Consider the following 12,201-nt stretch of genomic DNA (forward strand, 5'->3'; position numbering starts at 1 on the left):
AAAAATCACAACAGATCCTCTGCTACTTAAACGGAGCCTTCTGGAAGCAAGTGCAGCAACGAATAATGTCCGTGTGGAACTAATGTGCCAACAACCTTTCCGTGGGTGAACGCATTGAGATACTGATACTAATACTAATCTATACAATCACCTGTTGTTGAATAAATACCATTACTTTATAGTTACTAAAAAACAGTATATATAAAACAGTAGCTGTATAAAAAAATATATATTATAATTTATATAATTCTTTTTTAATTTACATTTTTTTTATGTATGCACTGGTATCGGATCAGTATCGGTATCGGCCGATACCCAAAGCTTAGGTATCGGAATCGGATCGGAAAGGAAAAAATGGTATCGGAACATCTCTATTAATTTGCACCACCAAGCACTGCTTAAAAGCTAGCGGCTTGAGCCCTTGAGTCATTTCTGTCAAACTTCCTTAATTTAGCAAACGCCTCGTCAATAGGTACAAGCGCCGCAGGTTCCTTTGTAGCCGGCTTTGGATTCACAGCAGCTTTAGCTGCTCGCGCGTCGTCGTAGGCTTTTAACACACCATCGTAGCGGTGGTGATGTTGCAGTTGACTTGTTAGGTTGGATGTATTATAAGTTATTGACGGATTGTGAATTTTCTGATTCAAATTATATTTATTTGGAAAAATAAATATTGTCACTTTATCAGTCAAAACTGTTGTCTTGGCTTTGTTTTGTTCATAGTAGTAACGCCGTCATGATAAATCTAGTTAGGTCAAAACTACAGGAATATACATTTAAAAAATCTATCGTGCACCCCTAGTTTAAAGACAATGATAGGCGTTTATCAATGTCTTATAACATTGATTCGATGCGTATTCGAGCTGGGGCATGCTGAATGTGATCAATAGGGTCCAGCTGCAGCGCTGGAGAATCCTGGCCGTAGCTGGAGGCAGCGGCTACTCGAGTACACAGACAGTGGAGCTGTTTGCAGATAGCGAGCATTTTGTATGATTATATAATATATATTTTAAAATAAACGCTAGGCATCCCTAGCGTTTATTCAACATCCAAGAAGGCTAACATACAACTGTTTTAATAACTTCAACCGGGACTATTGCCGCTTTTCCACTGCATGTTGATGTTATGAACTCCTAACGTTACCGGAGCTGATGGTCCGTGACACTAAAATGTCCCTGCGGACCCGCCAACCCATAGATAGTTCCGACACCGAATTACGTAATCAACCACAGTTGCACTCAATATTTAAATAATGTTAGTCTAAATAAATGTAGACAGATAATGTACGTATTTTTAAAATAGAATGAACAGAGCAGTGTTGTTTTGAAACAGTACAGTGTGTGTGTGTGCAGGGACCGAAACTAAAGCCCGCCGCCCGCCAGGGGCGCTCAGTTTTTACCTTTGGCGCTTGACACTTAGAGGGCTGCCCGCCGTGTAGTTCATAACGATACTCTTATTTTGATTTTGATTTTGATTTTGTGCGACTACAGATTATAGCCTCTCTCGTCTTTTTTTTTCTCCGCCGCGAGATCGTTAAAAAACGACAAGTCCCACATTGCACTCAAGTCAACGGTCCAATCACAGTAGAGTGACGCGACTGGTTTCATGAGAAAGAAAGCAAATGACCAATCGGAAGCTCTCATTTGGCTTGTTTACTTCCTGAAACGCCACCATTGCGATATGCGGGCAGTCTGCTCTAGTCTAGATCGGACCTCCATGAGCTACCGTTACTGTTTAAACAATGTCAACGGTCCAATCACAGTAGAGTGACGTGACTGGTTTCATGAGAAAGAAAGCAAATGACCAATCGGAAGCTCTCATTTGGCTTGTTTACTTCCTGAAACGCCACCATTGCGATATGCGGGCAGTCTGCTCTAGTCTAGATCGGACCTCCATGAGCTACCGTTACTAGGGATGCCCCGATCGATCGGCCACCGATCGTTATCGGCGATACTCAGTATAAATATGCAATCTGTGAATTCCGATAATTAGTCATATTCGCCGATAGCGGAAACCGATCAAGCGAAGCTCTCACTCGCTGTCTGTCTCAGACACACACGACCTGCAAACTGCCGCTGCTCCTCCTCCCTAGCCCCGCCCGCCCCGTGTAGAGTTTGTAAACAAAGAGGTGCGGCTCCTCTGCTCGAGTCTGTAGTGCACTGCATTCGACCTGCGCTAACGTTAGCTACCTAGCTATCGTTACTGTTTAAACAAAATTACCCAGTCAACTATTCACGTTTAGTAGGCATTGTCTAACGGTATTTAGCCGGCTAGCTACCGATAGCTCCTGATATCAACAAATGATCCAGAAAGTCTAGTAGTTCATGTTCATACCTCAGTTAGCTTGCGTTAGCTGACGTTCGTTTACTGTTCAAAACGAAATGTCCCATTGAACTAAAGTTCTGTCTTAACGTCATCTAGCCGGCTAGCAGTAGCTACAGATAGCTCTTGATATCAATGTCTTATAACATTGATTTAATGCGTATTCGAGCTGAGGGCTTGCTGAATGTGAAATGACCAAAGCACTTAACGTTACCAATGGGGTCCCGCTGCAGCGCCGGAGAATCCTTTTTGGAGCTGGGCTACTAGAGTACACACAGACAGTGGAGCTGTTTGCAGATAGTGAGCATTTTGACTTGTTGCGTGGTGGCTATGTCTCGCAGTCGCAGATAATACAAGCACAAGTCTAATTATATAATATATATATTTTATAAAAAAAAAAAAAAAAAAAAAAAAATTATATAAAATAATTTTTACTTTCTTTTTAATCAAAAACAATCGGTATCGGATCGGTATCGGCCGATATGGCTCACGACGATCGGTGATCGGTATCGGTGGCAAAAAACGTGACCGGGGCATCCCTAACCGTTACCGTTTAAACAATGACCCAGTCAACTATTCACTTTTAGTTTAATACATGACGAGGCATTGTCTAACGGTATCTAGCTGGCTAGCTACTGATAGCTGCTGATATCAACAAATGCTCCAGCAATAGTCGACTCGAGTGCATAATACCTCCGTTCCCTCGTTAGCTAGCTCACGCTTTATATATCTGTCCCAGTAAACTAAATTGTCTTAACGTTATCTACCGGGCTAGCAGTAGCTACAGATAGCTCCTGATATCAATGTCTTATAACATTGATTGAATGCGTATTCTAGCTGAGGGCATGTTGAATGTGATTTGACAAAAGAACCGTAACGTTATACCAATAGGGTCCAGCTGCATCGCCGGAAATCCTTGCATGCTGAATGTAGGGTCTAGCTGAATAGGTCTAGCTGCAGGGCCGGAGAATCCTTGCTGGAGCTGGAGGCTACTCAAGTATCACAGACAGTGGAGCTGTTTGCAGATAGCGAGCATTTTGACTTATTGCGTGGTGGCGATGTCTCGCAGATAATACAACTACAAGTATGATTATATAATATATATTTTATTTAAAAAAATTATACAAAATATATATATATATTTTTTTAATCAAAAAGATTTTGGCAGGTAAGAAATATGCTTGGCGGGTAGATTCTTCCCATCTACCCGCCACTGGCCGGTGAGTCAAAAAGTTAATTTCGCTCCCTGTGTGTGTGTTAGTTTGATGTACATTTTTAGAGTAACGTTTGGTCACTTGAAGGAGAGAGAGAGACTGAGACTTAGTCAGTCTCGGAGTTGTCTCGGAATAGATTTGGTAGCTTTTTTCTGCGTCTCCGTAGACCGTGCCGCACCACCGTTTTAAAGTATTAGTGAAGATTGATTTATATGAAAAACGATTTATGTATAATTTAGCTAGCTCGCCAACGTTACTGTGATTAAAGCAAACTTTAATAAAAAAATACATTATTTTTTATAAAAAAAATACATAATTTTTTATAAAAAAAGAAAAAAGATTTATTATTTTTTCTGAAGGGGCGGGCCGCCCCGGCAATGGTAGGGGAAACACTGATATATATATATATATATATTGGCTGATGATATTTATAAGCATTGTGAGCAAACCACTGCAGAAGTGAGGAAACGGTGGTTATTTCTTTGTCTAGCTGTGCAGGTCTTTATTTTTTGCCATGCAGGTCATGTTTGGTTACTTGCATGTGCACAAGAGCATTGTAATAGACAGATTATTTTCTATTTTATATTGTTTTCATGTCTCATCACTTGTACAAAATTGGATTAGGCCTAACCTTGGAACTATTTTATAAGTCTGTGCAGAAGTCGCAGTAGCTTAAGTTTCACTTTCAGTCTAATTCACACGATACAAGGCTGCAGCTACATTGATCTGTCAATGAACGGGTAGAAAATTGTTGGAAGGTATTGTCCGTTGGTTTATTTTTAAATTACAACCTAACATCAACTCTGTTAACATTTTAAATATTTTTTATAAACTGCTCAAAACTGCATTATTTCCGGCGTTGGGTGCAGCCAACGCCGGAAATAATGCCGCTTTGAGCAGTTTATAAAAAATATAAAAAATGTTTATTAGCAACGCCGAGCTTTCAAACCATCCCGTATCTCTGTTCGAAACCCTCGTGCAACTGTGAGTACCCTTGACATTTCTCTGTGATACTTGTATAACGAACGGTTCGGTTAGAACCAGTCCTTCAGGGTAAATCTAGGTTGGTTTCCTATTGAGGAGCAAGTGACTGTGGATTCACTCGGTGCATCAGTCACGAAAGGGGCTAACAATCTCCGGATTCTGAAACTAAATATGGCGAGTCCTTATCACAAACTATATATATACTAATTACAACAAGACATTCATTAATTGCATTGTACTGTTCACGTGTGGTGCCGTCGTCGCATATAAGTAAGGATAGTTTGAATGACATTTCAGCACCAAGTCCACCGAAGTTATTATTACTTCAAAGCGCTACTGCCTATATGGATAAAACAAGGTGTAATAAGGATGTTTTAGGTGGTAGTTTCTCTGTTAGGACATTATAGCTGAAATATATAGCCTAGCAGTAGCTAGCCTATAGTATAGTCGGTCTGATATATATTAGAGAAATAGTAAAGTAATATTCGCCAAACAATCTGACGGGCAAGATATTATTACGGCCCGCCACAGTCTGAGCATGCATAGTGAGCTGTGGCGCAGGGCTGTACGTTAACTTTTTTTGCACATAGCACTGGTGCTACAGAGGTTGATAGTTTTGTAGCACAGGCCAAAATCTTGTAGCACAAGTATAAAACGTGTTATATTTGTAACAGTCACAAATGTGCCTATTGTATTTGTGTCATTTAGTTGCAGTGCCATGTTTGGCTGTCATTTAGTATATCGCCATGTGTTATTATTACTATAATAGTAATACTCTCATATGCTATTTTCAATTAATATCATAAACAACATAAGGAATATTAGCATAATTTTGAGTGGACTGAAGGAATGAGTCAGCGTTAATAGTTTTAAATGCAAATAATTTATTGAAACATAGAAGTGGGGTCGGTTGGGACACACACACACAATGGGGGACCCTGATGTAAACAAGACAAACGTCTTTCTCTGGTCTGCATCCCCTTAACAATTGTGTGTATTGAGCCGTACTGTACTGTACCCATTCTGCAATCTGTTAAATAAAGTTTACATTCATTCATTCACACACACTGTTTCAACTCACCACCCCCGCATCATATTGTAGTCTAGTCTTCAAACTTCCACTCCTCTCGAAATTTTTTATATTTGAATATCAACATTATCTGTCCATCCTCAGTTTACTATAATATACTCCTGTCCTGAGTCCTGACTAGTGACTTCATCGTCTTTCCAAACGCACGCACGCACACACACACACAGGGAAGGGGAGAGAGTGCCCCCCATTTCCCTTTCCACACTGTGTCTGCTGGCTCTGCCTGATCAGGATTAGCTTGTTAGCTTGCTAACGTTGTAGTGATTGTAATGGTACATAAACGTTAATTTCGGGCGATGTGCGCATAAAGGAATGGCGACGGTGCAAAGCATGTAGATGCATTTGACCCGTTGCGAGAAAAAAAAAACACACCGGACTTATTTCGGGACGTGTAGGCGCACTGCTGTGTGCGCACCAACACGCTGCTCTGCTTGCAAGCACGGATAGGGCGGATATGACTCGTCGAGTTGTCACGGAGTTTTTTCAAAATAAGAGTATCATATGCACCTGAATGTTGCTAGCTGTCGATCCTAGTTATTATAGCTGGAGCTGCGCGTGGGCAGAAATGAGACCCGCTACAGGATTTTCAAAATAAGAGTATCTATATGAACCGAATCCCTATCGCACCAGTGCTAGTGAAGTAAATCCATCCATCGCACAGACAGCTGTTGCTGTAGCACGTGCGAGATATATGTCGCACTGTACACCCCTGGGCGTCATCGTTTATCTAGAGTCTAGACTATGCGTTTACAGTGGCTGCACGGATCCACTGAACAGATATTTTGGAAAATCTTCACTTTAAAATGCGTTTAAGAAAATCTCTGTTTATGTCTCTGGAAACACCCTTTACGTGTGGATGAAAGGCCCAATCGTGGAATAAAATGTGCGTTTGGCAAAAGATCCAGATACGTGGGGACATGGCCTTAGTCCACATTGCAGCCGGCTTGTGGGAGGCATGGCCTAACAGCGTTCGAGACAGGGGAGGGTAGAATTGGACGATACGAAATTGGGATGGGAGAAAAAGTAGATAAAAAAAATTATTTTGTTCCCTGGGTACACAATACACATGTGTCGGAGGAAGCATGTGATAGTCTCCGCCCTCCCAGACCGACGGTAGGGGCTAGAGTGCGCAACGATCAGGAAGGGGATTTGGCATAACGACTAACATTGGGATGGGAGAAAAACGGGAAAAGGGGAGGAAAATATAATATATTTTTTTTTTTTTAAAAGCTCAACTGTGAACGCCGGCATCGCAGGACGCCTGAATACTTTCGACAACAAATGTTTGTTTCCGCGTCTCTGATTGGCCATGCACGTTTCTGGTCATGTGACATGTGCGCCAATCGTGGGACCGCAAGTTTCTACACTGGCTAAGCTTAGGCGCTCTTTCCAAGTTGGTTACGGTTAGAGTTTGTCTTAGAGCATGGTGATAGAACGCCAGGTAGTTTGCAGGCTGTTAGACCCGGAAATAGGCGCAGAACTTGCTGTCCCACGATTGGCGCACATGTCACATGACCTGGCCAATCAGAGCGCAAAACTCGAACGCGGAAACAAACAAAGTATTCACGCTCCCGGGACCAGTAGTCCCAACTCCCAAGGCTTTGTAACACCAGTGCCACCCACAACCACACCTGTCAAAACCACCACCTCAGCATCCTTGAGTTTGGTACCCGACACTGGGTGGGATAATTCAAAAAAAATTAAATGATAGAAAGTCTGCCTCTGCGGGGTTTGAACCTTATGTGACCACAGATGAAAAGATGCCCCCAAATATCTAGCCATTTCTACTTGTAGTTGAGAATGCATTACAAACTAACTTTTTGACGATTAGAGGTAGTGTGGCAATCACTCTATGCCATATGATGATATAGTTGCCTTGCCTATGTGTTATTTAGATGAGGCCTCTTGCAAGACGAGGCCACATCATAGGATATAATTTAAGGCCCTGTTCACTGTCGAATTGTGCATGTCTATGGGCCTATCTATGGATAACACAGAATAGAGGTGTGATCAAGGACATGGACCACACGTTACCATATTCCTTCAGCCATGCACATTTTCGGTCCCCCTTTCCCTAAATAAAGTTCACTTTTGGATCTTGCTACATGAGCCTTCACTGTATTAGCCAGCCTGTATTATGGGAGCTTCGGCTAGCTTGTTACTGATCAGTTGTTGCTGGAAGCAACACAGCAAGCGTCAAACTAAGCTGAACCTTTGTAAGAGATTTCAAAACATTACCAATGTGCCATCCCATCGCCTGTCTTGAAACACTACACAGCTAACTAACATGAGCAAGTTTCAGTTGGTATGCAGGAACAAAATACCTGACCAACGTTAGCTAGATAGCCCCGAGTGAGCCAATACGTTCGCTGGAAACAGAATGCTTTTGATGGAAGATACGACACTTTCCACATGGAACAGTAGTTATTGTGAGGACATCCAACTTGTTTATGTTGCCAGTTAGTTGCTCGCTAATGAGTAATGACACGAAGCGAGGGAGCGATGATCCCATTAGCTAAGTTACTACCAACCAGCCTCTTCCCTCCGTTAGCCAGCTGCTAACAAATATATATATAACTTATATCTCGTTTAGAAGCATTGCCCCTACTTAAATTGTTATATTCAGCTCGCCTAACGTCACTGTGGTATAAAGTTCTGACTGATTAAACGCAATGCTCGCTATGTTAAGTTAGCCAATGCTACCAAATGTGTTACCAAATGTGTTTACAAATAAGCTAACAACGCGCTTTTGATCAAAAGCTGGTGATAACGTCAGCTAGCTAACTAGCCAAGAACTCTTTTTATTGCATCCACATTAGAACAAGTGTACGTCCGAAGTACAATGGTCCAGATTTAAGTAAAATTGTAATTTTACAAATATGAAAATATAGCGTGTTAGCTAACGTGAACACAATTGAGTCTCGATTCGGAGCTATCCGTATACAAGCTAACCTGTTAGCGAGCCATATGTAATTTATTAAGTAAGTTTTTAGGACAGTCGAGTGCGTTACACGAAAGACTTATTATCCCGAAATGGAATTTACTAAATAGCTAAATACCACTAAATAGCCAATACTGGCACGGTTTGAAGTGGAACAGTGTCGCTTTTCAGCTAACGTTCTCTTGTACGTTAGTGGCTACGCTACGTTAGCATTGAGCACAACGTTAGCCAACTAATATTGAGGCTGCCATCGGATTTGTAAGGAGATGAAGACTAAATTTCACTGCAATGATTCGACAACGTTACACACTTATATTCCATGACACGTTATTACTGTATAGCGATACTCACAACTCGTGTTTTCCTGATTTTTCCCAGTTTTTGACCCAGTCAGCAGGTAGAATTAGTGTCGCCATCTTCCCCTCGATACCACACTCAGCCCGGATGTCTAGTTCATGGCACGCGCGGGGTCGAGCGGAGCGCTGGGAGCCACTGGAGCCGGAGCGGAGCGCGGAACGGAGCGCGGAGTCGCGGAGGAAGCTCCGCAGTCGCCGCATGTTTACACCAACAGTTGCAGACCACCTATATGACCGCGTCACGGTTGAACAAGTCTTGACCATATTTGGGAGTGCCGGATCCAATCGACCACATCTATGGTGAAATTAATCGATATTCAAACTACTGATTGATTGAATGAAAATTGTATTAACAGATTGCAGCCCTGCTGGTCTCTGACAAGAACAAGTTACAGGTTGAAAAAACCCTCAGCTCAGAACTAGGCAAAATCTGAATATGGCTCGCTGATAACAAACTATCATTACACATGGGCAAAACAGAGTCCATTCTCTTCGGTTCAAATAACAAACTCAGCAAGACCGACGGCTTCTCAGTTACTTACAGTGGGTGACAATATTGTCACAAGGAAAGAAGATATTACCTACCTGGGTTCCATCCTAGAGGCAAATCTTTCCTGTGACAAAATGGCATCCAATGTAATAAAAAAAGTCAACCAACGAACTCGATTCTTGTACCAGATCTCCTCACTGGTAAACAAGAATACCCTGAAGACTCTAGCAGGAGCACTCATTCAAGGGTACTACGACTATGCTTGCACCTCATGGTACCAAAGCACCTCAAAGGCGCTAAAAACAAAATTACAAACATCTCAAAACAAACTGGTCAGACTACTGCTTGACCTTACTCCTAGAACCCACCTCACCCCTGCCCACTTTGACAACCTAGGATGGCTTAGAGTAGACGACAGAGTACAGCAACTTGCAATGGGCCTGGTCTACAAGATACACTACACGACCAAGGTACCCATGTACATGTCAAAATACTTCCCAAAGGTCAGTGAATACCACGATCACAACACCAGAGGGAGCTCCACAAATCATGTTAAACCCAGATTCGGCTCAAACAAGGGACTAAACACGTTTCGCAATTATGCCACATCAATGTGGAACGCCCTACCCAAAGCTGTAAAGGAATGTGAATCACTACCCACTTTCAAAAACACTCTCAAAAAACACCTAAGGGAGACTGCAACTCGAAACTGGCCCCTGTAAATGTCCGAACACAACCCCCTCCAATGTACAGTAAATTACCAAGTATGGTCTTGTCAATATTCCAATGTACAGTTTTGTTTGTACAGTTGTACAGTGTCGCCCACCCACCCCTCCTACCCAACCCCCCCCCCCCCCCCCCACTCCTACCCAACCACCCCCCCCCCCCCCCCCCCCCCACCCAACCACCTCCAATGTACAGTCCCCCCCCACCCCCACCTACCCAATCCAATGTACAGTTTCTACGTCAAATGTATATACTTTTTTTTCTGGACTCTTTTTGTATCACAAACAGTACTGTAATTGCAAATCTGATATGTCATAAATGTATAGATGTAGCAGTTCTGTCTATCTGTATGTCATGTATGTCATATATGTTACGATGAATTGAAAATGGGGGACCCTGATGTAAACAAGACGAAAGTCTTTCTCTGGTCTGCATCCCCTTAACAATTGTATGTATTGAGCTGTACTGTACTGTACCCATTCTGCAATCTGTTAATAAAGCTTTCAATCAATCAATCAATGGGTACAGTACAGTACAGCTCAATACAGGGGATGCAGACCAGAGAAATACTTTCGTCTTGTTTACATGAGGGTCCCCCATTTTCAATTCATCATAATATATATGACATACAGATAGACAGTACTGCTACATCTAGACATTTATGACCGACGGCTTCTCAGTTACAGTGGGTGACAATATTGTCAGAAGGAAAGATGAAATTACCTACCTGGGTTCCATAGAGGCTAATCTTTCCTGTGACAAAATGGCATCCAATGTAATAAAAAAAAGTCAACCAACGAACTCGATTCTTGTACCGGATCTCCTCTCTGGTAAACAAGAATACCCTAAAGACTCTGGTAGGAGCACTCATTCAAGGGTACTACGACTATGCTTGCACCTCATGGTACCAAAGCACCTCAAAGGCACTAAAAACCAAATTACAAACATCTCAAAACAAACTAGTCAGACTACTGCTTGACCTGACTCCTAGAACCCACCTCACCCCTACCTACTTTGACAACAGAGAGGAGAGCTTAGAGTAGACGACAGAGTACAGCAACTTGCAATGGACCTGGTCTACAAGATACACTACACGACCAAGGTATCCATGTACATGTCAAAATACTTCCCAAAGGTCAGTGAATACCACAATCACAACACCAGAGGGAGCTCCACAAATCATGTTAAACCCAGATTCGGCTCAAACAAGGGACTAAACACGTTTAGCAATTATGCCACATCAATGTGGAACGCCCTACCCAAAGCTGTAAAGGAATGTGAATCACTACCCACTTTCAAAAACGCTCTCAAATAACACCTACGGGAGACTGCAATTCGAAACTGGCCCCTACAAATGTCCTAACCCAGTTGTACAGTAAATTACCAAGTATGGCTTTGTCAGTATTCCAATGTACAGTGTACAGTGTCCCCCACCCACCCCCTACCCAACCCCCCCCCCACCTCCAATGTACAGTCCCACACCTACCCAACCTCCTCCAATGTACAGTTTATACGTCAAATGTATATACACTCTTTTCTGGACACTTTTTGTATCACAAACAGTACTGTATTTGCAAATCTGGTATGTCATAAATGTATAGATGTAGCAGTACTGTCTATCTGTATGTCGTGTGTGTGTCATATATGTTATGATGAGTTGAAAATGGGGGACCCTGATGTAAACAAGATGAAAGTCTTTCTCTGGTCTGCATCCCCTTATACAATTGTATGTATTGAGCTGTACTGTACCTATTCTGCAATCTGTTAATAAAAATGTCAATCAAATTCCATCAATCAATCAATGACATACCAGATTTATAAATACAGTACTGTTTGTGATACAAAAAGAGTCTAAAAAAGAGAGTATATACATTTGACGAAGAAACTGTACATTGGAGGAGGTTTGGGTAGGCGGGGTGGGGGGGGGGGGTAACTGTACATTGGAGGGGGTTGGGTTAGGACATTTACTGTACATTGGAGGGGGTTGGGTTAGGACATTTACAGGGGCCAGTTTCGAATTACAGTCTCCCGTAGGTGCTCTTTGAGAGTGGTTTTGAAAGTGGGTAGTGATTCACATTCCT

The 12,201-nt window shown here is 42.2% G+C and overlaps 1 protein-coding gene across 2 annotated transcripts in view; it reads right to left on the reverse strand.

Moving 5' to 3' along the window:
• Window positions 1-8,983, reverse strand: part of thoc2 (THO complex 2) — a 172,565-nt gene extending 163,582 nt beyond the window's left edge. The window contains exon 1 of one of the 2 annotated variants that reach the window (XM_084320913.1): window positions 8,900-8,983. In XM_084320913.1, the coding sequence (XP_084177039.1) occupies window positions 8,900-8,964 (65 nt within the window). In that variant the 5' untranslated portion in view covers window positions 8,965-8,983. The remainder of the gene's footprint in view (window positions 1-8,899) is intronic. The other variant, XM_084320914.1, reaches the window with a different exon arrangement.
• Window positions 8,984-12,201: the final 3,218 nt, after the last annotated feature.

This window comes from Notolepis coatsorum, assembly GCF_963971535.1.
Source record: "Notolepis coatsorum genome assembly, chromosome: 8".
Taxonomy (NCBI): Eukaryota; Metazoa; Chordata; class Actinopteri; order Aulopiformes; family Paralepididae; genus Notolepis; species Notolepis coatsorum.